The following is a 26,674-nucleotide window of genomic DNA, read 5'->3' as shown; positions in this document are numbered from 1 at the left end:
GCAAAAATTAATATAAGACACTGTCTTATTTTCGGGGAAACACAGTAGTGGATGCCAGAAAAGGTGTTGGTGGGGAACTCTACCTTACACAATAATGGCTACCAAAAAAGGAATGTGGGAATAACCTTACTAGTCAGTTGTGTGGTTTAAGCTCTTTTGTGACTTCCATTTACTAGTGTTCCTGTAGTGGCTCATCATCCTTTAACAAAATAACCAGTAAAGCAGCTCTATACCTTGTCTCAGATAAAGATGTGAGTACCGTCAATTGAGGTGCAGCTGTTGAGAAAATTGTATGCTTCCGCATTCGAATATAGTCCTGAACAAGTATGAGAATTATCATTCGTTTTTATGCACCGCCTTTGACAGAAGCATTTTGTGCATTGCTGAACATGGTGCTTTGATACAAGAGCATTTATAGTTCATTGAATTGCTGTCATTAAACTTTCAAACAGATGGGGGAGGGGAGCAGGTCTAGGGTTAGGATTAGGGTTAGGGTTAGGGCTAGGGCTAGGTAGGCACCAGAACCCAGGTGGAGCATTCTACAACAAAGACGGTCTGCCATGCTTTGTCCTGTGGCAGAGGAACATACAATCTACTAACATATTTTTGTGAGACAGAGTTTATCTGTCAAGGTATGGTAACTGTGATAGGTGCATGATGGACTGGGAATCTGCAGATGAGAGAGGTGAATGCCGTACAGCAAATGTATAACGGGTTGCACAAAGGTGTCCGTTCTCCCTTTTCCCACTCACGTATGTGCTGTGCAGGCAGCAATTGGAGCCCATGGAAACAATCTGGGTTACTGGGGTGCTGTGTGGTTTCCGGGCTGTCTGGCCGTGTTCTAGCAGCATTCTCTCCTGACGTTTCGCCTGCATCTGTGGCTGGCATCTTCAGAGGATCTGATGTTGGGAAAGGAAAGCAAGTGGAGTATATATACTGTGAGGTCAAAAGGTGAGGCCCTCTGAATAGAGTAGCCTGGTATGTGAGTCACAAAGAAATCTGTAGCCTGGGAGTAACAATGAAGATAGCAAGGTCCATAGGTGAATGGATCTGAATAGAAGTATCCTGGTCTTTGTTTCCTTTGATTGCTATTGTCTATAGTTGTCCTGTGTTTGTGTGGAGCTGATTAGTCACTTTCTTGATTCTAGAGTTTTTCAACACTGGCAGCCAAATTCTGTTCATGTTCATGGTTTCTTCCTTCCGGTTGAAGTTGTCCATGTGCTTGTGAATTTCAATGGCTAATCTGGGTTACTTTTGCACCTTTGCCCGGAGACACTTCTCTCTCTTTTTAATTTCCTGCAACACAGGCGTAGCTGTGAAGGCATACAGAAATGAACCTCCTCAGCCACGCAGATTGTCCCACAGTATGATTGGCTGCACCTGCATAACTGCACATGTGCAGCACGCAATTTTTTTTAAAAAAAGAACACGGGGCCTCCTTGCAACGGCAGGGCAATGATGAACATATTGCTTTTGGTTGGCAGATCCTCCCCGACTGTGGACGGTGTGGTAGAAGGGAGGGAAATGAAGAAGAAGAAGAAGAAGAAGAAGAAGAAGAAGAAGAAGAAGAAGAAGAAGAAGAAGAAGAAGAAGAAGAAGAAGAAGAAGAAGAAGAAGAAGAAGCAGAGTTTGGATTTATATCCCCCCTTTCTCTCCTGCAGGAGACTCAAAGGGGCTGACAATCTCCTTGCCCTTCCCCCCTCACAACAAACACCCTGTGAGGTGGGTGGGGCCAAGAGAGCTCCGAGAAGCGGTGACTAGCCCAAGGTCACCCAGCTGCGCCTCCTGCCTGGCCATTTGCGCAGGACTTTGCAAAAGGATCGCTGGCTTGGCAGTTTTTGAAAATCCCGGGTTGAGGGAAATGAAACGGGACAAACTCATTTGGGGGACGGGACCTGTGCCGAGTGCTCCCCAAACGGTTTCTTTTGCACCGTTATCTTTACCCTGTTCAGAATCCACCAGAGAGAGCATTAAAAAAAATTCGTGCGCCAAGCGAGAACAACAGAGGCTCGAGGTTCTGAGGAGTTTCTGCTGCGCGGTTGTCTTGCAGCGCGAGGTTGTTTCCAATCTCAAAGGCCATCTGGTTGCACCTACGTAATTTCTTTTCTGGCACCTTGTGGCACCGCACGAGGCAGTCCTGATAGTACGACTAAAGTTCCTTTGTAGTTGGAAAGGCTGGGCCTTTCGGATCCAATTATTCTCACGGTTGAAAAGACGTGTTGGCAGATTTTGCACCTCTTGTTTGAGATGAGGTTTAGTTATCTGCCAGAGGGAACGAACGCTTCTGGTAATCTGTCTGGAAAGGTAGACCGGTTTGTGAAGGCTAAAAGTGAGAGTCTGTAAGACTGAGAGAGATGGTGAGTGAAGAAACACCCTCGTGAGGGTACAGCTTCGTTTCTGATATAACTTGCACCTGCTGAACGTTGACCCTGTGCACAGCACGTTCCAATTGACGAGTTCTGATCTGGTAACGCCTCTCCCCACATCTCTCTCTGAGAAAAAGTGTGGGGTAGTGGTTACAAGCAGGTGGATTCTAATCTGGAGGACTGGGTTTAATTCCCCACTCCTCCACCTGAGTGGCAGAGAGTTATCTGGTGAACCAGATGTGTTCCCGCACTCCTACATTCCTGCTGGGTGACCTTGGGCTAGTCACAGTTCTCTCCCAACTCTCTCAGCCACAACTACCTCACAAGGTGTCTGTTGTGGGGAGAGGAAGGGAAAGGAGCTTGTAAGCCACCTTGAGTAAGATGGGATATAAATCCAAACGCCTCCTGCCCCCCACCGCCGCCTCCTCCTCCTCCTCCTCCTCCTCCTCTTCTTCTTCTTCTTCTTCTTCTTCTTCTTCTTCTTCTTCTTCTTCTTCTTCTTCTTCTTCTTCTTCTTCTTCTCCTTCTCCTTCTCCTTCTCCTTCTCCTTCTTCTTTTTTTTCTTCTTCTTCTGGAGGGGTTAGATGAGTGTGGGATTTTTAAAAAACCCACATTAATTTTTATCTATTAAAAAAAATCTAAAATAGAAAATTGTGGAAAAAGCATCAACCATATAACAAACAAAAGAACAATTAAAATGGATCATAATGTTCAGTAAATTATTAAACGTGATACGTATTTAAGAGAGAACATGAGTGGGGGGATTTTGAGGGTGTTTTTGTTGTGACTGTGCAGTCTGATTGTTGCTGAATGGCTACACAATGGTGGTGCCAGATCCAGATTGGAAAAATCCTAGAGATTTAGGGGTGGAGCCTGGTGAGGACAACGTCATAGAGACCACTCTCCAAAGCATCATTTTCTCCAGGTGACCTGATCTCCGTAGACTGGAGATGGGCTGTAATTCCAGGGGATCCCCAGGCCCCACGTGGAGGCTGGCCACTCTAATAGGTACTGTTGCTTTAAGGTTGGTGCCTAGAGGATATCTTCCAAAAGAGATGATAGTCACACGAGTCACATGATTCAAGGCTGGGCGGCCTTTAAGGGGTCATCCTGTTTTGTCACTTTGGAATGCTGATCTAGAGGGGATCATTATGTGTGGTAGGCGGTGGGTTTCTGTTGCGAGGGAGAAGTGTCAGGTGCACAATTCAGTGTTTGCTTAACCCTTGCTGAGCCTTCTGCTTTCCCCTGCAGCCGCATTCTATAAACTTTCTTTCAATTGCGGCTCCTGGTTGGTGTCTTAACACCAACTGTCTATTTTCACATGAATCTGGAATAGCTGCAATCTGGCCTGTTTCAATTTTGAATGCGGTAAATAGTGCTGAGTTTGCTGTATTTCCCCTCCCTCCCCCCAGCATTCCATCCATGTTAAAAAAAATAAATCCTTGTTGATGGCAAACAAACATACCTTGGAGGCAGGTAGGGTTGCCATCCTCCAGATGTCAGCTGGAAATCCCCTGGGATTACAACCCATCTCCAGGTGATAGAGATCAGTTCCCCTGGATCAGTGGTGGTGAACCTTTGGCACTCCAGATGTTATGGACTACAATTCCCATCAGCCCCTGCCAATTGGGCATGCTGGCAGGGGCTGATGGGAATTGTAGTCCATAACATCTGGAGTGTCAAAGGTTCGCCACCACGGCCCTAGATAAAATGACCACTTTAGAAGATGGACTCTATGGCATTATTTGCTGGTGCTCCCTTGCTCCTGAATGATGCAACTAGCCTCTACCTGGGCCAGGGCTTTTACTGCCCTGGCCCCTGTCTGGTGGAACGCTCTCCCTCCAGCCGTCAGGGCCCTGCAGGACCTTGGACAGTTCCTCAAGGCCTATAAAACAGAGTTGTTTCACTGGGTTGTTTTTTTGGGGGGGGGGTCTAGCCGCTGGTTGTCTCCCCACCCCAGTTACCCCCCACATACCATCACATTGGCTGCTTTGTGCTGTGCTGGTCCCCTCCCAGGGGGATAGGAGGTTTTTTCGGGTTGCCTTCTGACGTTCGGTTTTTCTGTTTTGCGGATGTTGCATTTAGTTAATTTGGTTTTAATTATTTGATTGTGAGTTGTTTTTATTGGTTTTTTATCTTCTGCTCACTGCCCAGAGCCCTTCCGGGGGTGGGCGGCATAACAAGTTTAATTAAAAATAAATAAATTATACCCCACTGAAGTCCCTTCCGCCCCCCCCAACCCCACCTGCCATACGCTCCACTCCCTCCAATCTTCAGGTGTTTCCCAATGGCAACCTATTTATCACAGATGTTCCCGATACGTTAGTTTACAGGAGGGAAGCATAGCATAATGACAACGTCCCACCTGCCGTTTGAAGTGGAAGATTCCGGAAGTCGCCTTCCGGGGTGTGCAGATTTAGTTTTGTTTACCCAGCCCGCTGTTTAGTCCACAGAGGTCTCTCAGGCAGTGTCGTCAAGTGACAATTCCTGTTTTGTGTCTGCCTCAGAAATCCCCCCTCATTCCACAAGAGTGGCCGGCAATGCCCTTTGGCCTCCTGTCTATGCCGTGCTCGGGATGAGGCCGTTTGTCGAGCATTCCTGGCCGCCTCAGTCATGCTGGTTTGCTTTGCAGGCCTCCTGTCGCATCCGGCGACAGTTAGATTCCACTCAACACCATCACACCCTGCATCTCCCGGTGAGGGGGGAAAAATGAAAGAGAGAAAATCCTTCCAAAATATCCTCGGCCCATCAATTATACAACAAGGCAGCGTCTGTTAGCCAGAGATGTGTCTATCTGGCCATTTCCGTTTCTTTTTGATTCCTTGTGTTATCGGCATCAATCTCGGTCTGACTCACTCGCTTTTTTGGTTGTCATTAAATAACCTGAGGTGGTTGTTGCAGTATTTTTACAGCACTTGTACACCCGTCCCCCACTTTTCCATAGCGTACAGACTACTGATTGCAGTCGCGGTGAAAAACATACACGGTTTTAATGTACAGATTTAGCGAAAAGAAACAGAAAAATCGTGTAAGAGCAAAGGCTCCCCGTGTCATTTTCCGTGAGCGTGAGGAGCAAGATTGAAACGGGGATATTTGAATTGAAGTGAAAAGCTTGTAAAATTCGGCCCCGTCCCTAGTCCTAGAACTGGACAGAGGCATTGTGGGCTTTCGGATCATTATTTGGAATATTCTGCTTGGCGAAGAGGAGGTGGAGAGGGGATGTGATTGCTGTCTGTAAGTATTTGAAGAGCTGTCACTTACAGAAGGGCAGGGAGCTCTTTCTGTTGGCAGCAAAGGAGAGGACTCTCGATAATGGGTACAAATTATGGGCAGAAAGGTGCCAGCTGGATATTAGGATTATTTTTTTTTACGCTGAGAGTAGTTCAGCCGTGAAATTGGCCGCCTAGGGTGGTGGTGAGCTCCCCCTCCATGGCAGTCTTCAAGAAGTGATCACATGAACATGTGTCAGGGATGCATTGGGCTGCTCCTGCATTGAATGGGGGTTGGACTAGATGGCCTCTGTGGGACCCTCCAACTCTATGACTCTAGGATTGTCAGACTGAATGTGTTGCTGATGGAGGGAGGTACGCTCTACTTTGTCCTAAGAATGCAGCTCCTATAGGCTTCATCAGTGGCGTCGTGCCAAGAGGGTGGGGGATGCGTGACACACCGGGCATGTACCAGTGCAGGGTGTGGTGGGGGCATTTATTTATTTATTTATTTATTTATTTGTTTGTTTATTTATTTATTTATAATTGATTTTATATACCGCCCCTCCCCCGAAGGGCTCTGGGCGGTAAACAGCACAATAAAACAACAATTACATTAAAACCCCATTAAAACAGCAAATTAACAAAATTACATTGGCGTCCAGCATAAAACTTCATAAACCCACCCTGGAAGGAAACAAGAGAGCGGAGGGCCCCCATAAGTATTAAGACCCAGAGTGTAAAGGGGAAAAGAAAGGGGGGAAAGGGGCGCTCATCAGCGGCCGGTCCCCCCAAAAGCCCGGTGGAACAATTCGGTCTTGCAGGCCCTTTTAGAACTCTCCAAGATTCCAGAGCATTCTGGGGTGGGTGGGGCAGGGGCGCAGTTCCCCCTCACTCCGGCCCTGGGCTTCATCCAGGAGAAAGCATATCCATAAGGTAGTGAGTAATAGCCCATCATGGCTTTTGTGGCCACCATCGTTCTCTGGAGCCATCTTGCTTCTTCACCAAAGTGCCAGTTCAGGCTTTCCTCCACTTCCATGAAGCAGGAGGTGTTTCAGAAGAGCCCAGGAAGGGTCATCTTTGTGTCGGCAGGGAGCAGCTATTTAGAAGCAGCCGTTCCTATCATTGGAGAACGTTTGGTTTGGAAACTCCATATGTGTAGTTGAACATCCCAAGATTTTATGATTGGATCCAGACTCCTGCTCAAAGGAGAGCCATAATGCTCGCCAGGTTTAATGTTATGCCTTCTGCCTTGTTATATGGCAGATTTAATAAGCAAGAAAAGGCAAAAAAGATTGTGCCCATGTCACGATGGCTCAGTTGAATCTCTGACCCACCAATTACTACGCTGTCTCAGAATCAAGGAAATCAGATCCAAGTATGTGAATCTTACTCCTTTACATTTACCCCCATCTCCCCGATTTAATTAGATTACACTACTTGTTGGACAATCCTGATCCTTTTCTCTGTATGGTAGTGGCAGACTTTCTCCTGGAAATTACTAAACGCCAGTAGATTTCCTTCGACCTAACATTTATTTTCTGTATTGCATATGCTTTTTAATCCGATTTTTATTATTGTTGTACTGTTGTCTATGCCAATAAAGGCTTGCTAATGCTAATGTAAGATTGGATCCAGACCCTATGGTAGCCATTTTGTAATGGCTCCCGCCCACTTTGGCATGTTGTGTTAATGGACATAAGCAGCATAAAACGTGTGATTGGTTGGGTGCTGTGTGGTTTCCGGGCTGTATGGCCGTGTTCTAGCAGCATTCTCTCCTGATGTTTCGCCTGCATCTGTGGCTGGCATCTTCAGAGGATCATTTGTGTGATTGGTGTTTGGAATATGCTGCCAGAGGAGGTGGTGATGGCCACTAACCTGGATAGCTTTAAAAGGGGCTTGGACAGATTTATGGAGGAGAAGTCGATTTATGGCTACCAATCTTGATCCTCTTTGATCTGAGATTGCAAATGCCTTAACAGTCCAGGTGCTCAGGAGCAACAGCTGCAGAAGGCCATTGCTTTCACATCCTGCATGTGAGCTCCCAAAGGCACCTGGTGGGCCACTGTGAGTAGCAGAGAGCTGGACTAGATGGACTCTGGTCTGATCCAGCTGGCTTGTTCTTATGTTCTTATGTTCTTATGTTTTTGTCATGATGCCCAAGACCTAACATTTCCTCTGCGGGAGCATGTTTCTCCATTGGCAGTAGTGACAAGATGCATTCTCTCCCAGTTCCAAGATTTAACTTCTAGGGTTCCCAGAAAAGCACCTAACCCCCCCCCCCCCAAATGACGCTAGCAAACCACACTACTTTTTTTTTTTAGGTGTCAGACGAAAACACATCCCCCCCCCCCAGGTTTTTAATGAGGATTTTTATCTTATCAACTTTTTAACAGCGTCTGTTTTATTCGTAATTTTATTGCTGCTTATGTCCATAAATGGCTTTGTGTTTTAATGGCTTTATGTTTTAATGCTGTCGTTTTCAATTGCAAGCCGCTTTGAGCAGAGCTCTGAAGAGGCTGCATAAGAAATATTCCAAATGAATAAATGAACAACAATTTAAACCTGTCAGATAGGGCATCGGGAACCAGAAAAGAGAGGCCGTCTTTGATGCATCTGAGCAGAAGCAGAAGATTTTTGATCTGTAACATGTATTTTTGCCCAAAGGAGCAGCAGTGGCGTAGGAGGTTAAGAGCTCGTGTATCTAATCGGAACCGGGTTTGATTCCCAGCTCTGCCGCCTGAGCTGTGGAGGCTTATCTGGGGAGTTCAGATTAGCTTGTACACTCCCACACACGCCAGCTGGGTGACCTTGGGCTAGTCGCAGCTTCTTGGAGCTCTCTCAGCCCCACCCACCTCACAGGGTGTTTGTTGTGAGGGGGGAAGGGCAAGGAGATTGTCAGCCCCTTTGAGTCTCCTGCAGGAGAGAAAGGGGGGGATATAAATCCAAACTCTTCTTCTTCTTCTTCTTGAAACTCATTTTTTTAATGCACCTTTTCTTAAAACCACCTGTTTCGAAACCTCCATATTGCATGGTCTGGGAGAGCGCCCATTCCTCTCCTGGGGCTGCTAGCTTTCTGCAGGCGGGGAATTTTGCATACCAATGGAACTTTGGACAATGCAAAACAGCAGTTCTGTACCTTGTGCTGTGTGTAAAGGAAAAGCACTAGAAACTGACAACAATCTCATTTACATTGCAGATAACTACTACATAAAAGAGGGCAGTACAGACGTGTTATTGTGTGGCAATAGCTCAGATGCTGGGTGAGTATTATTTAAACATCATTAAAGGAATTACAGTGGAAACTACTATTCTGGACTTGTTTATTTGGTTTATTGCATCTGTGTTCATCAAGTAGCACTTCATAGGTGATGTTTCGGTATCGAAGATAACTGCTCCTTGGGATGTTTTTGACACAGTAAAGAGCCCCTATAGGCATTTTGTCATCAATGGGACACTTTGCACTAATAGAAAAACAGCAGGCTCTTGAAAGGATTACAAATGATTGAAAGATACAGAGATTTCAAAACAGTACCATTCACAGCTCCTTCTTCTAGATGCCAGCCGCAGATGAGAAGAAGAAGAGGAGTTTTGGATTTATATCCCCCCCTTTCTCTCCTGCAGGAGACTCAAAGGGGCTGACAATCTCCTTGCCCTTCCCCCCTCACAACAAACACCCTGTGAGGTAGGCGGGGCTGAGAGAGCTCCGAGAAGCTGTGACTAGCCCAAGGTCACCCAGCTGGCGTGTGCGGGAGTGCACAGGCTAATCTGAATTCCCCAGATAAGCTTCCGCAGCTCAGGCGGCAGAGCTGGGAATCAAACCCGGTTCCTCCAGATTAGATACACGAGCTCTTAACCTCCTACGCCACTGCTGCTAAAATTACCAGGCCCCAGCCACACAGCCTGAGGCGTAGCGAGGGAAAATGGCACCTGCGGCAACACCTACTCTGGGTGCCACCGATGACCCCCCCGTGCCCTGCAGCCTGGCGGGGCTGGCCCAAGGGGTGCCCTGCGGTGGCCCCACCAGGCTGCTCCTTTAGCCGGCAGAGGCTCTGCGAGCTGAAGGAGCAGCCTGGTGAGGTAGGACCAGGCTGAGGGGGGAAGGAGGAGGGGTGGAGGAGGCGATTTACTGCCCCCATGTGACCAAACAGCAGCCTGCCCAGGGCACATGACCCCATATGTCCCTGTGGAAGCTGCGCCTCTGCACACAGCCCAGGAAAGCCCACAAAAGCCAGCTCATTCTGACCGTGAAAGCCTTTGGGCGATTCCGCACACAAGTAAAATAGGTTCGACCCAGTTCCCTGAGAAGGGTACTGACCTAGGTCGAAGCCATTGTTGTTCCCCATTGCAACCAGCTTGATCCCAGCTCGGAGGGCGGAATCATCCTGTGCCTCTTCGCCGCTCTGTTCCGATTGGCTACTGTTCTACGGCCATGTTCCGTCTATCCCCACACATGTTATAAAAAAACGGCCACAGGAATGGAGGGACGGAGGTGGCGTTTTTTGATTGAGCAGCTGTACGCATGCCCAAAACACTCAGCTGTGATTGGCTGAATGGGGGACTCCTGGCACCAGAGATTCCGCACTTTACTGGAATTGAGCTGAGTTCGAGCGTGGCTTCCTGAAAAAGTAGTAGTTCCCAACTGGAGTCGGAAATTTGACCGTTACACGGGGCGAAGCTGGTATGAAACCACGTCGATCCCAGTGGTTGTGCAGAGCACTTCGGTCGAACGCAGCTCGAACTTAGGTCGATAACCCAAGTGCGGAATCGACCTTTGACAGTGCAAGATGTTATCATTTCCAGTTGTAATTCTTTAGCTTCGCAAAGGCCGCTCTTTCCAGAGCAAGAGGCCCAAAGGGTCAGGGAGCCCCAGTGCCGGGGACCAAGGACACACTTATCAAGATCCAAAACGATGAATCTTGGAGCCATGGCGAGAGGTATCAGAAAGCACAATCTCCTAGTCTGGATAGCCAAACTTTTTGGGCAGAAGATTTGAGGTGCCTGGTGATCTAGGACCATCACACCCCTCAGTTATTACCCAGGTGACTTTGAGGATCCGTGTGAGATAAAACAAGGTACGATTCATTCTGCAGCCGTCACCCCGTCTCTTCTCATGATGGTACTGCAATGATGTCATCAGCTTAGTTAGAATGTGGCTCTACAATTCTATGGCCTTGGCAACCAAGTCAAGCATAAGACCATATTTTACTCCCAACGTCTGGTCCCTTACCAGTTCTAAAGGTCAGAGTGTCATTACATTACAAGCACCCATAGATAGATAGATAGATAGATAGATAGATAGATAGATAGATAGATAGATAGATAGATAGATAGATAGATAGATAGATAGATAGATAGATGATAGATAGATAGATAGATCCTGACCCAGTGTTTAAAACCGCGACAAACTTAATTCTTTGGCAGTCACCAGTCCTAGAAAACCGCAGATCCGCTGAGGATTTTTTCTGAGAAGTTTCCCTTAATAGTTAGAAAGAAAAGCTCCTTCGATGTTGAGATTCCCCCATCCCATATTACAGTAACACACTGGACCCAAAATAGCCATTCGTCTGAAACAACAAGCATCCTCTGGATTATCTATCTTGCCAATTAACACCTGCATTCACTGATTAAAATTCATTCCATCAGTCAACATTTTTAGTCTTTTGGTTCTGGTGGGTTTTCCAGGCTGTTTTTAGTCTTTGTTTTTATAGATAAGAACCTAAGAACATAAGAACAAGCCAGCTGGATCAGACCAGAGTCCATCTAGTCCAGCTCTCTGCTACTCGCAGTGGCCCACCAGGTGCCTTTGGGAGCTCACATGCAGGAGGTGAAAGCAATGGCCTTCTGCTGCTGCTGTTGCTCCCGAGCACCTGGTCTGCTAAGGCATTTGCAATCTCAGATCAAAGAGAATCAAGATTGGTAGCCATAAATCGACTTCTCCTCCATAAATCTGTCCAAGCCCCTTTTAAAGCTATCCAGGTTAGTGGCCATCACCACCTCCTGTGGCAGCATATTCCAAACACCAATCACACGTTGCATGAAGAAGTGTTTCCTTTTATTAGTCCTAACTCTTCCCCCCAGCATTTTCAATGAATGCCCCCTGGTTCTAGTATTGGGAGAAAGAGAGAAAATATTTCTCTCTGTCGCCATCTTCTCTGTTTTAGCTGGAGAATGGGGGTCTCCTTTTTGGTGGGTCAGTGATAAGTCTTGATAAATCAGTTTTCCAAACAGTGGGGGAGAAAAGAGAGAAAGCTTCTAGCTGGCTGAAAACCACATTCTTCCGGAGTCTTGTTATCAGCCCTCTCTCGATCCATTTAATTTTCTCCTGGAAACCTGATAATGCGCGCGGCGTTGCCGATTCTTTTCTTTCCCAAAACGGAAGGTGAAACGGAGGAGGGAGAATCAGAAACGCCAGGGAGAGTTTGATTGATGATTAACTCTAGTGATTTCCTGTAAGAGAAGGAAGAGCCCAGGGTGTGTGTGAAGTCCTTTAGGAAAATACCTCCTTCTGGAGATGTAAATACTGTGATTGCGACATAAAGATTGACAGGTTGTTTATGCAGAGAACGGATGATATGGAAAAACTCGTCCTAGACTGCCCTGGTTCAGACGACAGGGCCATCTTAATAGCATTATAGGTCCCTGGGCAGAGCAGTGCATAAGATTCATACACATACAAGCATGTATGGTTGCAGAGGTGACCATGATACTAAATCAGAGGCAAATGCCAATGCCCACTTGTTACCCTAAAAATTAGCATTAATATTGTTCATTAGTGTAGTGTGGTGGTTAAGAGCAGGTGGATTCCAATCTGGAGAACCGGGTTTGATTCCCCACCCCTCCACCTGAGCGGCTCAGGCTTATCCAGTGAACCAGATGTGTTTCTGCACTACATTCCTGCTGGGTGACCTTGGGCCGATCACATTTCTTCAGAACTCTCCCAGCCCTACCTACCTGACAAGGTGTCTGTCGTGGGGAGAGAGAGGGAGTGTGTAAGCCTCCTTACATGAGAAAAAGGTAGAATATACATCCAAACTCTTCTTCTTTTGTGAAACACATGCTGAGTATGCATTTTCCAATCTATATATGGAAAAAGCTAACTGTGACTTTGTTAGTCACGCCCTAACGCCGAAACGGCTGGACGGATCGCCCCCAAATTTTCAGGCGACGTCCCTTCCCGTGGCGAGCAGGTTATGTGCCCTTTGCCGTGGTCCCAGGTCACACCTGAGCCCTGTAAACTGCCAATTTCCCCAGACTTTCGCTGGGCCAATGAGGGCCTGCCGTTCGGGGGGCGTGGCTTGCCCGCCTTTGCCACGGCATGCGCGTTCACGCCGAGAAACCCCCTGCTGCTGGACCCAGGGAGACCAGGGAGGCACGTTCCCAGCCAAGCCGCGGAAAACAGCTGGTACGGCTCTCCCCTTCCTCCTCCGTTCCAACCCCCCCCCCCTCTAAAGCCACAGTGAAGTGTGGCCGGGCCCGCTAGTAACAAATATTTATAGTTGAGTGTCATAGAATCACAGAGTTGGAAGAGACCACAAAGGCCATCCAGTCCAACCCATGCAGGAACACACAATCAAAGCATTCCTGACAGATGCTCATTCAGCCTCTGTTTAAAACGTCCAAAGAAGGAGACTCCACCAAACTGTGAAGCAGCATCTTCTACTGTCAAACAGCCCTGTCAGGAAGTTTTTTTCCTGATGTTTAGGTGAAATCTCTTTTCCTCCACCTTGAACCCACGACTCCTGGTCCTAGTCTCTGTGGCAGCAGAGAACAAGCTTGCTCCCTCGCCACCACGACATCCCTTCAAATATCTAAACGTGGCTATCATGTCACCCCTTAACCTTCTCTTCTCCAGACCAAACATTCCTAGCTCCGTAAGCCACTCCTCCCAGGGCGCGGAATCCAAACCTTTTATCATTTTGGCCGCCTTCCTCTGGACATGCTCAGCTTGTCAATCTCCTTCTTGAATTGCAGTGCCCAGAAGAACTGGACTCAGTATTCCACGTGAGGTCTGACCAATGCTGAATAGAGTGGGACTGTTACATCCCTTGATCTAGACCAGCGATTCCCAACCAGAGTTCCGTGGTACCCTGGGGTGCCATGAGCATGTCCCAGGGGTACCACGGCAATGCTACCGGCCCCCCTCAATTTTGTGGTGTCTCCCGCCGGCACCAGCAAGGATATGGAGCTGGCCCAGAGGGCAGGACCTGCCACAAGATCAGCAGCCACTCCCCCCCCCCGTTCTTCCCTTCACCCTGGGAGGGGAAGGTGGGGGGAGGATGGCAGGGGTACCATGAGATATGAAGAGTGAGGTCAAGGGTACTGTGACATTGAAAAGGTTGGAAAACACTGATCTAGACACTATACTCTTGTTGATGCAGCTCAGAATTGCATTGGCCTTCTTGGCTGCCACATCACACTGCTGACTCATGTTCCGTTTGTGGTCTACTGAGACTCCAAGGTCCCTTTCCTATGTATGATTGTCAAGCCAAGCGCTACCCATCTTATATATGTACATTTCATAGTATAGTATTTATTTATTTGTTGACAGCAAGTCACAACATACGTAGATTAGCATGGGACCCCTATGCCCGTGGAGCCCCGGGGCAACGGCCCAGCATTCCGATGAGTTAAGATGGCCCCGCCTCCACCTTTCTCGCTGCTCTGTTCAAATGTGTTCCGGAGCTGTTTTTACATTCCAGTGTCCCTTTGTAGTCCAGCATTAAGAACATAAGAACAAGCCAGCTGGATCAGACCAGAGTCCATCTAGTCCAGCTCTCTGCTACTCGCAGTGGCCCACCAGGTGCCTTTGGGAGCTCACGTGCAGGATGTGAAAGCAATGGCCTTCTGCTGCTGCTGCTCCTGAGCACCTGGTCTGCTAAGGCATTTGCAATTCTGAGATCAAGGAGCATCAAGATTGGTAGCCATAGATCGACTTCTCCTCCATAAATCTGTCCAATGCTGGTCAGCATTGCAGCCAGAGCCCTCTTGGAATGGATAAGAATCGATCATTTTAAATAAATCTGATTTTTCTAAACATTTAACTTCATTTTTTAAAACCATGACGTGCTATTCAGTGGTACACTGCTACTAACCGTGGAGGTTCCGTTTGGCTTGTTTAATGTCTCTTGTTCCTCCAAGACTTTGTTCAACCTTATAGCCATCTAGACTGATTATATTTGCCCCTTAGCTATCCTTATTAGGGATGACTAATCTTTCTTGCTGATCTGACAAAGAGGCCTTTTAAATTTCTAGCATCGGTGCCAGACCGTGATGTTGATTATGGCCTAATCGGTTGATTGATGTCGTCAACCGTTTCTTAATCAATAGCTCTGTAATTTTTATTGTGATTAATTGCATGGACGTTTTGTCTGGAAAGACTCTTCCTGCTAATGGAATGTGTTCGTGTTGCCAACCCCTGTAAATAAGCAGATAAGTTAATATCTTGACAGATTTGGTTTCCCTCCTCGGTCCAGGTCTATCTGGTGCGCTAAAGAGGTTGGATAGAAATCCAAAAGGGAAGAGACGTCAGAAGGTTGCCATATTAGACACTGTTTTATACATTGTTTTAATGGTATGTTTGTGGGTGTTCACCGCTCAGATCGAATTTGCAGGGCTAGCAGTATATAATCCAAATAAAGAAGAAGAATAAATAAGATGTCATATCAGAAACTTTCTCTAAATCTTTCAGGAATCTTCTGCTGTCTAACCTTTCAGCTGGGAGTCTCTAGGTAGTTTCCCTATTATCAGTGATAACCTTTCCATTTGGCTTCTTGGAGTTAAGAGCTGCTTCCCTCTCCCTTGTTGGCACTAGCGAGCTTGACAGTTCCTGATATTTTCTTTTAAAAATAGTTGGTTTTTCTTTTGGAATTTACCTTCACCTGACACAGTCGGTACCCAAAGCAAGTGACAACAAGTAGACATGTTACAAAAATAGTAGTCTATTAAATTAATTAAAACTCATACATTAAAAACAAGTTATTAAAACAGATAGATAAACAGTTAAGCCAGAGTCCATTCAGTCTGCCCCATATAATCTTTTTGAATAATTCTGCCTCACAGCTTTGCCAGACACCTCCCTCACTTTTGCGGAGTTGTTCCGTAGCAGTCTGAGGTGGGGGCAAAACAGAGGGCCCTCCCCTCCCTTGCATGCCACCCCTCACTCCCTCCCCTTCCCTTGCATGCCATGCCTCCCTCCCCTCCCCCTCCCTCTGCTAGGGTGGGTGGAGCAGGTCCAGATGCTGGGCCCCCTCCCCTTCCATCCCCTCCCTTGCATGCCACCCCTCACTCCCTCCCCTTCCCTTGCATGCCACGCCTCCCTCCCCTCCCCCTCCCTCCGCTAGGGTGGGTGGAGCAGGTCCAGATGCTGGGTCCCCTCCCCTCCCTTGCATGCCATACCTCCCTCCCCCCTCCCTCCGCTAGTCCAGATGCTGGGCCCCCTCCCCTTCCCTCCCCTCCCTTGTATGCCACCTCTCACTCCCTCCCCTCCCTTGCATGCCATGCCATGCCTCCCTCCCCTCCCCCCGCTAGGATGGGTTGGGCAGGGCGTGGTTGGGCATGAGAATACCTTGTCCCACATACCTGTCCCTTGCTGCCACTTGAAGTAGTGACAGGGGAGAAAAAAAGTTACATTATAATCAACAAAACATGAAGAAATTATTTTGTTAATAATAAATGATTTTATTTTTAATTTGTGCATAAAATAAATTCCAACTTTAACGACTGAAAACGCTTCACCAGTGACACCTGGGTGATGATGTCACTTCCGAGGATTCCCAGGAAGTGACATCATTCTGTGGGCGATGCTGCCATATCCCCACACCCTCCCTTCTGCTGGCTGCTCAGCCTGGTAACCCTGTCTATCATAAATCCTATCCTCAAAGAAGTTTGACGGGGGACAACAGATTGCAATTTTAGAGGGATGAGCGAGCAGCATGACAAAACATATACATCTTGTTAACTCCCTGGGCAGGTTAAGTGACTCGTGACATTTGATGTCAGATCTTGATGACAGGTGGATATCCATTTAAGAGTTGCATCACAGACCATATGGGCCTTAAGAACATAAGAACTAGCCTGCTGGATCAGACCAGAGTCCGTCTAGTCCAGCACTCTGCTACTCACAGTGGCCCACCAGGTGCCTTTGGGAGCTCACGTGCAGGATGTGAGAGCAAGGGCCTTGTGCTGCTGCTGCTCCTAAGCACCTGGTCTGCTAAAGCATTTGCAATCTCAGATCAAGGAGGATCAAGATTGGTAGCCATAGATCGACTTCTCCTCCATAAGCCCTTTTTAAAACTATCCAGATTAGTGGCCATCACCACCTCCTGTGGCAGCATATTCCAAACACCAATCACACGTTGCATGAAGAAGTGTTTCCTTTTATTAGTCCTAACTCTTCCCCCCAGCATTTTCAATGAATGCCCTCTGGTTCTAGTATTGTGAGAAAGAGAGAAAAAAACCTGGGTGATGATGTCACTTCCGAGTATTCCCAGGAAGTGACATCATTCTGTGGGTGATGCCGCCATATCCCCACACCCTCCCTTCTGCTGGCTGCTCAGCCTGGTAACCCTATCTATCACAAATCCTATCCTCAAAGAAGTTTGCCGGGGGACAACAGATTGCAATTTTAGAGGGATGAGTGAGCAGCATGACAAAACATATACATCTTGTTAACTCCCTGGGCAGGTTAAGTGACTCGTGACATTTGATGTCAGATCTTGATGACAGGTGGATATCCATTTAAGAGTTGCATCACAGACCATATGGGCCTTCTCTTGCTCTCGCCCGAATGGTCTTTAATCCTTGTACTTTTTGCACTGCAGGACGTGTCCGAAAGGATACAGCTGCCATAAGGCTGGTGAAAACCCTGACTACGGCTTCACGAGCTTTGATACTTTCGGCTGGGCCTTTCTGTCCTTGTTCCGCCTCATGACTCAGGATTGCTGGGAACGCCTCTATCAACAGGTACGGGATCCATTTGTTGACATGGGAAATGAAAGCTCCTGCCCCATTTGGAGCCTGCTTTTTAAATTAATGAGAAAAAGGCCCATTGGTGAAGCCAGTTCGATTTCCCCTGTGAATTTGTGAGTCAGTGAATATTGGCCCGTTCTCCACAGGAGACACAAACAGGTTCAATGAACCCATGTTGCCTGTGTTGCTGTTTGCGTGGCGGTTGCAGGGGCCATCCGGGTTCACTGGGATCCTGGCATCAGGATGTGGCATGGTTCACACAGGAAACACTATTTTTCCTGGCGAACTACGCATCCAAGAATCCCCCCAAATGAGAATCCCGTACACGCATCTAGAAGAAGAAGAAGAAGAAGAAGAGTTTGGATTTATATCCCTCCTTTCTCTCCTGTAGGAGACTCAAAGGGGCTGACAATCTCCTTGCCCTTCCCCCCTCACAACAAACACCCTGTGAGGTAGGTGGGGCTGAGAGAGCTCTGAGAAGCTGTGACTAGCCCAAGGTCACCCAGCTGGCGTTTGTGGGAGTGCACAGGCTAATCTGAATTCCCGAGATAAGCCTCCACAGCTCAGGCGGCAGAGCGGAGAATCAAACCCGGTTCCTCCAGATTAGATACACGAGCTCTTAACCTCCTATGCCACTGCTGCTCTTGACACAATCTTGACACATCTATTGACACAAATGACGGCCGCCTAGAGAATCCACTCTAATGGCAGCTGCCTTGAGAATCCACCACAATGGCGGATAGAAGGTGAGGGGAATAGAATGCTTCCTGCTTGCCATAGTTCGCACAGGCAAGCAGGAAGCATCAGAAAGCCAGGTTGAAAGGGAAACGTCGCTAATTTAGCGACTTTCATTTAACCTGGGTTCAGCCAAATACAACAGGTTAGAAGCATTTGGAGGCGAGTTCTTTTTAAAAAATATATTTTGTATTAATTTTAATGCTTCATCATTTCAAAATTACAATCAATAAACTTATTTCTATAATGAAATTTTTAAAAAAACAGAACAATCTTAAGAAAGTAATAATGAAAATAAAGCATTTAATCCAAAAGACATGTTTACGTAACAGTCAATTATGTCAGTGAACTTCATGACAATATACTATAGTTCTGTGGTGGCAAACCTTTGGCACTCCAGATGTTATGGACTACAATTCCCATCAGCCCCTGCCAGCATGGCCAATTGGCCATGCTGGCAGGGGCTGATGGGAATTGTAGTCCATAACATCTGGAGTGCCAAAGGTTCGCCATCACTGCAGTTGATTACGGAGTTCCCCATCAAGATAGCAGAATCTAAAGAGTAAAAAAATCAAACAAGGTAAGTATCTTTTTACAGGCATAGTTCTTCTAATATTACATGTTCTTTTGAGATTTTTTTAAAAAAATATTCATTCAAAAACATGCTTTATAATTGTTTGTTTTTGACAGTTCCAGAAATTACAAGGATTCCTTCCATTTTTTCTGAGATCTACACCAAAGACTTACGTTGGGGGCGAGTTCTGGGAATGCTTTTTTCACATCCCTGAACCCATTATATTTTGTCTGTGCTTAATCACCCGCAGTTACTTTAGGGTGCTTTTTAAGGGGTGGTTGGAGTGGAAGCTTTTATAATGTTTTATGTTTTTAGGACTGGGTTTTATCGGGATTCTATTATTGTGTTGGAAAGGACTTTATTATGCTTTTTATTGTAACCTGCTCCAAGACTGTAGTAAAGGGTGGGGAATAAATTAAATCAAATAAATAAGCAAATGATTCAACAGGCCTCCTTGGAGCAGCTAGGACAAGGGGGCCAAGTGAACAAACCACACCATAGGACACTGAGTTTATGTTTGGCCAACAGAGAATCTTTGGGGGTCTACTCTAATTCTCCTGGACCATCTTCTTCATTGAAGGGTTGCCCGCATACTTAGATCACCTATTGCTGACTCTGTGTAGCTGATTGTTAGTCCTCGCAACGACTTGACCAAGGTGGCATAGAAATATTCTAAATAGATAGATAGGAAACGCAGCCACCCACTGTAATAGCTCTAAACTTCTCTTGAATTTCTTTTTCTCAGACCCTTCGATCTGCTGGCAAGATCTACATGCTTTTTTTTATGCTGGTCATCTTTCTGGGATCGTTTTATCTCGTCAACTTGATATTGGCGGTGGTGGCCATGGCGTACGAAGAGCAGAACCAAGCCACGATTGCTGAGACAGAAGCAAAGGAACGGAAGTTTCGAGAAGCCATGGAGGCATTGAAGAAAGAGCAGGAGGTCAGTACGAGGCATATTGTGGACTGGGTTTCCCCTATGAATATGCCTGTCCATCTCACACACTGGCTTGAATCCACCAATGAACAAGATGCTATGGAATACCCCCTCCTTTCATCCCTATATATCAGTGATGGCGAACCTTTTTGAGGCCGAGTGCCCAAACTGTAACCCAGAACCCACTTATTTATCGCAGAGTGCCAACACGACAGTTTAACCTGAATACTGAGGTTTTAGTTTAGAAAAAACGTTTGGCTCCAAGGTGTGCGTTATTCGGAAGTAACTTGGTGGTAGTCAGTGGCTTTGCTTTGAAGCAATCGTGCAACTCTTCCAATGGGTGAATCACAACCCTAGGAGGGTTTACTCAGAAGAAAGCCTCATTGCCAGCAACTGAGCTTACTCACAGGTAAAGGATCGCACTTTAGTTCTTCGCATGAAAATCAGTGGGGTTTAACAGTGCTTAACAAGGTTACCTACACTGCTTCCCCAAAACTAGGTCTTAGGTTTAATGCTAATAATTGAGCCCAGCGGCCCACACCAGCCTAGATGTGGGGGGGGGGCACTCTGTTTGTGCGTGCCCACAGAGAGGGCTCTGAGTGCCACCTCTGGCACCCGTGCCATAGGTTCGCCACCACTGCTATATATCATAGGGCTTTTCTGCTTTCTCATTTTCCTTGCTTGTACATTCCTATTTCTTCGGGAGGTGTTTCCTGTTCCTCATGCGTTTTGCTCCCACTAGTGGTCACTTTGATATTACACCAGTTTATGTCTGGCTCTCTCCCGGCAGATTTAAACTGCAGGTTTGTATGCTGAGCATAAACCAGTATAATATGGAATTGACCACGAGATGGAGCAAAAACATGTTTGGATCAGAACACCCCCTCCCCTTCCTCAAAGAAACAGGAACTCACAAGCAAGGAAAATGGGAATGCAGAAAAGCCCGTAGTGTCTTGTACTTGTGGAAACAGAAGTGGGAATGCAACATGGGTGACTGAGTGCAAATGGCTGCCATGGTTGGGATCTATTTCCGCTTGTACAAGAACTCTAGTACAATATGGCATCTATCCATGGAGCCGCTTAAGTTGGAAAAAGGTTCTTTAGGCTGCAGGAAGACTTCCAGCTCCACTGAACTGAGTAATAGGTTACAGGTCATGTAAGAGAAATCATACTCATGGCATATACATCACCGTGTCTAGCAAATGTGTGTGTAGAGAGCCAGCGTGGCATAGTGGTTAAGAGCAGGTGCACTCTAATCTGGAGAACCGGGTTTGATTCCCCGCTCTGCAACTTGAGCTGTGGAGGCTTATCTGGCGAACCAGATTAGCTTGTGCACTCCAACACAGGCCACCTGGGTGACCTTGGGCTAGTCACAGTTCTTTGGAGCTCTCTCAGCCCCACCTGCCTCACAGGGTGTTTGTTGTGGGGGGGCGGGAAGGGAAAGGAGATTGTTAGCCTCTTTGAGTCTCCTTACAGGAGAGAAAGCGGGGATGTAAATCCAAACTCTTCTCTCCTTCTATTGTTATGGTACTTGATGTGGCTCTTCTCATACCATTGCAGTGCATGAAAAAAATAGATTTGTATGTGTGAGTCACACACAAAATGTTGCATGGGTATTTCACATTTCTTTTTGCCCTGCACGGTTGCGATACAGCGGTAGAAAGTGGTGTCAGGTTGCAGCCAAGTTCTGGTGGCCCAGCAGGGTTTGCAAGGGAAGAGACATTGAAGAGATAGAAAAAGATAGGATATTGAAGAGATAGAAAAAAAAGCATGAGAGAAGGGCAGCAAGGGATGATTGAGGGACTGGAGCACCCTCATGGGAGGAGAGGCTGCAGTATTTGGGACTCTGTAGTTTGGAGAGGAGATGGCTGAGGGGGGGGATGATTGAAGGCTATAAAATTATGCATGGGGTAGAAAATGTTGACAGAGAGAATTTTTCTCTCTTTCTCTAATACTAGAACCAGGGGCATCCATTGAAAATGCTGGGGGGAAGAATTAGGACTAATAAAACACTTCTTCACGCAACGTGTGATTGGTGTTTGGAATATGCTGCCACAGGAGGTGGTGATGGCCACTAACCTGGATAGCTTTAAAAGGGGCTTGGACAGATTTATGGAGGAGAAGTCGATCTAGGGCTACCAATCTTGATCCTCCTTGATCTCAGATTGCAAATGCCTTAGCAGACCAGGTGCTCGGGAGCAACAGCAGCAGAAGGCCATTGCTTTCACCTCCTGCATGTGAGCTCCCAAAGGCACCTGGTGGGCCACTGTGAGTAGCAGAGAGCTGGACTAGATGGACTCTGGTCTGATCCAGCTGGCTTGTTCTTATGTTCTTATGTTCTTATGACAGAGGCAATCAAGGACCACTCCACAAATCCATGCCAGAGCTTGAGTCTGGCCAGACCGTATATCTCTGCAGCCCATTTGTTGTCAAAGGGTAGCCATGAGCTTAGGAGCCAAAGGCCAGCCCCACCGCATCCAAACATTAGAGTGGAGGCAAAGGTCAGTTTTCTTCCACAGGGCTCTACTTTTCAAGAAATCTCTGCTTCTCCCCAGGACACAGAAGCGCCCGTGCGTGTCATTTCTGCTGATACAGTGTTGGCGAGCAAAATCTTATCCCACAAAGCGACAGAGCCAGCTGCGGCTGGGGATCCAGAGCGATAAACACAAACTGCAGGCTTAAAGCCCCCCCACGTCTATAATACAGAGATAAGATAGACTTTCCTCTGCCGCGTGCCCGGCCGGCCTGCTCTCTGCGTCAGCTATCTGGGAGAATCACGGCAGGGAGAGGACGATAACGCCAAGAGGTGCTAGAAATCAAGCTGAAGCCAAATTAGAAAAAAAAATTATAATAAAGAGTCTGGAAGGAGAGAAAAACCCAACAACATCATGCCAGTAATCAGGAGAAAAGAAAGCAGGTGACCAGGCAAGGAAAAGGGGGCGCAGTGGCGTACCTAGGCAAACTGGAGCCCTGGGCAAAACCTGAGTTTGATGCCCTCCCCCCTTGGGCAGCCACCCTCCCCCTCCGTGACCAAACAAAGATTTTTTTTTCCACCAGGTCGTTTCAAAGTCACCATCACGTTATAGAACATGCCCCAACTCACAAATCTGAATACAGCAGAAATATTTTTTGAAAACATTTTCAAAATGCTTTCAAAATGTTTTATTACTGCTATGAAAACATTTTATGGTGTTGTACCCTGTCCCCCCAATTGGGGGAAACAGCATCACTTTCAATGTTATTTAAACTGGGGACCCCAGATTCTCCCTTTAAAATGGATTTAAAAGGAGAATCAGGGCTCCCTAGTTTAAACAAGTGGTGCTGGAATCCACCCCCAAACAGCATTATTTTCAATGGTGTTTAAATTAGGGAGCTCAGATTCTCCTTTTAACTCCACCTTAAAGGGAGAATCTGGGATCCCCAGTTTAAACAACATTGAAAGTGATGCTGTTTTGGGGTGAATTATCTCCCACCCATCACTTTCAAAAACTGCCCACTTTGCCCAATGGGAGGAACGCCTCTGGCGCTGTGCCACTGCCGGTTAGTACTCGGACCATCAAAGTACTCGGACCATCTCCCAACCATCAGACAAGTCCAGGTCTCTACACAGAGGCAGGGAAACCACCTTTGAATTTATCTTGCCCTGAAAATCCCACAAGGGTTGCTTTCTTTGAGACCGCATCACCCCATACGTCCCTGCATGGCCTCTTCGATCAGTTGAGGCCAATCTACTGGTGGTCCCTGGCTCCTCGGCGATACGGCTGGCCTCCACTTGGGCTAGAGCAGGGGTAGGGAACCTGCGGCTCTCCAGATGTTCAGGAACTACAATTCCCATCAGCCCCTGTCAGCATGGCCAATTGGCCATGCTGACAGAGGCTGACAGGAGTGTAATTCCCTGGAAAACGCAGGTTCTGAGCCTTCGGCTTAACTACGGCTCTGGCCCCAGCCTGGTGGAATGCTCTTCCTCCAACTGTGTCCGGGACCCTGCGGGTTCGGTGAGGATTCCACAGAGACTGGGCGGACTCTTCCGCTTGGCCTTTGGAGGAACCGGCCGTTGATGATGCCCCCCTCCCCCGGCCCTGACACCTGGGCCAACTGTCATCTCAGACTCACCATTCCTCCCTTTTGGGTGGGAGGAATTTTTAGAATTGGAATATTGGATGCCATTTCTCCCCCCTTTAGGGGAGGGGAGGGAATTATAATAGTAGACTGCTGAACGCCATCTATCTTATTGTAATTTATTATATTTATTAGAAATGTTTTTACGGTTGTCGCCGCTTTTAAATGTTTTAAATGTTTTAACTGCCTACATTGTTCCCTTTTTGTGTTGTACACTGCCCAGAGCCCTTCGGGGATGGGGCGGTATAGAAGTTCGGAAAAAAATAAATAAATAAATGGATGGATGGATGGATGGATGAATGAATGAATGAATGAATGAATGAATGAATGAATGAATGAATGAATGAATGAATGAATGAATGAATGAGTCGGCGCAGCTTGACTGCACCCTTGCTCTCAGCCCAAGGCATGGGGATTTTTTTTCCCTCCCTTTTTGAAGAGGAAAGAACATCTGATGTTACTTTCAAAGGCTTGTCCACTCACAACAGGTGTGAGAACTAAGACTGATCCCCATCCTGGGCAAAGGGAAGAAGGTTCACTAATGCTAATTAGTGTGGTTGTATTACATCTGTGTATTGCTGCACCTACCTCGGGCTCGGTGTGTTGTTTTATTTGGACAAGGGCAACAACCGCTGTGTTTATACAGCTGACACTACCCTTTTCTTCCCCCTCGCCAAATAATGGGATACTAATGGCTGTTTGAAGTTGGGGAATCAATAAAGCCCAATCTGAAAAGAATGCTAATTAGCTCGAACTAATGGCAAAGGCCGCAAATATAGAATGAAAAGCCATTAATTTCCCCCTAGTAAGTATGGAAATATCTTTGAAAATGGTGAATGGTAATAAAACACCTGTTTTTAACTGGCTTTTCACACACTCATAAGAACAAGCCTGCTGGATCAGACCAGAGTCCATCTAGTCCATCTGCTACTCGCAGTGGCCCACCAGGTGCCTTTGGGAGCTCACGTGCAGGATGTGAAAGCAGTGGCCTTCTGCTGCTGCTGTTGCTCCCGAGCACCTGGTCTGCTAAGGCATTTGCACTCAGCACTAATGAACACACAGCATGGTGGACAGAAGGTCTCAGCCACTACACAATGTGTTGATTTTACTAGCTGGTCCCTCTCACCTGGATGGCTCAGGCTAGCCCAATCTTGTCAGATCTCAGAAGCTAAACAAGGTTGGGGCCTGGTTATGCTCTCTGTCAGAAAAAAAGATGTTAGTATGGTCAGTTGAGGTGCAACGGTCAAGAAAATTGTATGCTTCCATATTAGAATATAGTCTCGAATGAATATGAGAATTATCACATATTTTTATGCATTGCCTTTGTCAAAACCATTATTTTATGCATCATCATCATCATCATCATCATCATCATCATCATCATCATCATCATCATCATCATCATCATCATCATCATCATCATTATTATTATTATTATTATTATTATTATTATTATTATTATTATTTAAATTTAAATTTAATAGACCGCCCTACCCCCGAAGGGCTCAGGGTGGTTTACAAAACAATCAACATTTGAATACAGCAAATAGTTTCAATTAAAACAATAAATAAGTAAAACATTAAAACACTAGCAGCATTATTGGACATGATGCTTTGATACAACAGCATTTATAGTTCATTGAATGCCAAAATGTGTTTTTACTTTCAAAATTTCAAATGGATGGGGGAGACAGTAGATCCCAAGCAAAACATTCCACAACACAGAAAGTCTACCATGAGTTCTTTGGCAGAGGAATATACAACCTGACTAATACATTTTTCTGACACAGACTATAGTTCTTGGGTGGGAGACCACCAAAGAATACCAGGGTCCCTCTGCAGAGGAAGGCCGTGGCAAACCACCTCTGAACTTTTCTTGCCTTGAAAACCTTATGGGTTTGCCTTAAGTCGACTGAGACCTGATGGCGTTTTCCAGCACCACCTTGATCAAGTCACAGTCAGCTGGTACTGTCATGGGGCCAGAGTTTCTAGTTGAGAGCCAGCATGGTATCGTGGTTAAAGGTGGTGGTTTCTAATCTGGAGTACAGGGTTTGATCCCCCACACCTCCACATGAGCAGCTGACTGTCGTCTGGGGAACCAGGTTTGGTTACTCCACTCCTCTGCATGAAACCTGCCGGGTGACCTTGGGAAAGTCAGTGTTCTCCCAGAACTCTCTCAGCCCCAAAGTGTCCGTTGTAGGGAGAGAAAGGGAAGGTGTTTGTGAGCAGCTTTGAGACTCCTTACGGTTGAGAAAAGTGGGGGTATAAATCCAAACTCCTCCTACTCCTCCTCCTACTTCTTCTTTTTCTTCTTCTTTTTCCTGCTCCTCCTCCTCTTCCTCCTCCTCCTCCTTCTTTTTCTTCTTCTTCTTCATCCTCCTCCTCCTCCTTCTTCTTCTTCCTGCTCCTCCTCCTCCTTCTTCTTTTTCTTCTCCTTCTCCTCCTCCTGCTCCTGCTCCTCCTCTTTCTTCTTCTTCTTCTTCCTGCTCCTCCTCCTCCTCCTTCTTTTTCTTCTTCTTCTTCATCCTCCTCCTCCTTCTTTTTCTTCTTCTTCTTCCTGATCCTCCTTCTCCTTCTCCTTCTCCTTCTCCTTCTTCTTCTTCTTCTTCTTCTTCTTCTTCTTCTTCTTCTTCTTCTTCTTCTTCTTCTTCTTCTTCTTCTTCTTCTTCTTCTTCTTCTTCCTCCTCCTCCTCCTCCTCCTCCTCCTCCTCCTCCTCCTTCTTCTTCTTTTTCTTCTTCTTCTTCTTCCTCTTCTTCTTCTTCT

General features: G+C 46.7%; 1 protein-coding gene across 2 annotated transcripts in view; it reads left to right on the top strand.

The window, feature by feature from the left end:
- Nucleotides 1-26,674, top strand: part of LOC125440723 (sodium channel protein type 5 subunit alpha-like) — a 395,791-nt gene that overhangs the window by 179,137 nt on the left and 189,980 nt on the right. For both annotated transcript variants that reach the window (XM_048510652.1, XM_048510653.1), the window contains exons 8-10: nt 8,775-8,838; nt 17,398-17,539; nt 19,600-19,797. In XM_048510652.1, coding sequence (XP_048366609.1) covers nt 8,775-8,838; nt 17,398-17,539; nt 19,600-19,797 — 404 coding nt within the window. The remainder of the gene's footprint in view (nt 1-8,774; nt 8,839-17,397; nt 17,540-19,599; nt 19,798-26,674) is intronic.

The sequence above is a fragment of the Sphaerodactylus townsendi genome, linkage group LG11, assembly GCF_021028975.2.
Source record: "Sphaerodactylus townsendi isolate TG3544 linkage group LG11, MPM_Stown_v2.3, whole genome shotgun sequence".
Lineage (NCBI taxonomy): Eukaryota > Metazoa > Chordata > Lepidosauria > Squamata > Sphaerodactylidae > Sphaerodactylus > Sphaerodactylus townsendi.
Note: the sequence above shows the minus strand (reverse complement) of the source record. Positions and strands in the feature narration are given on the sequence as shown.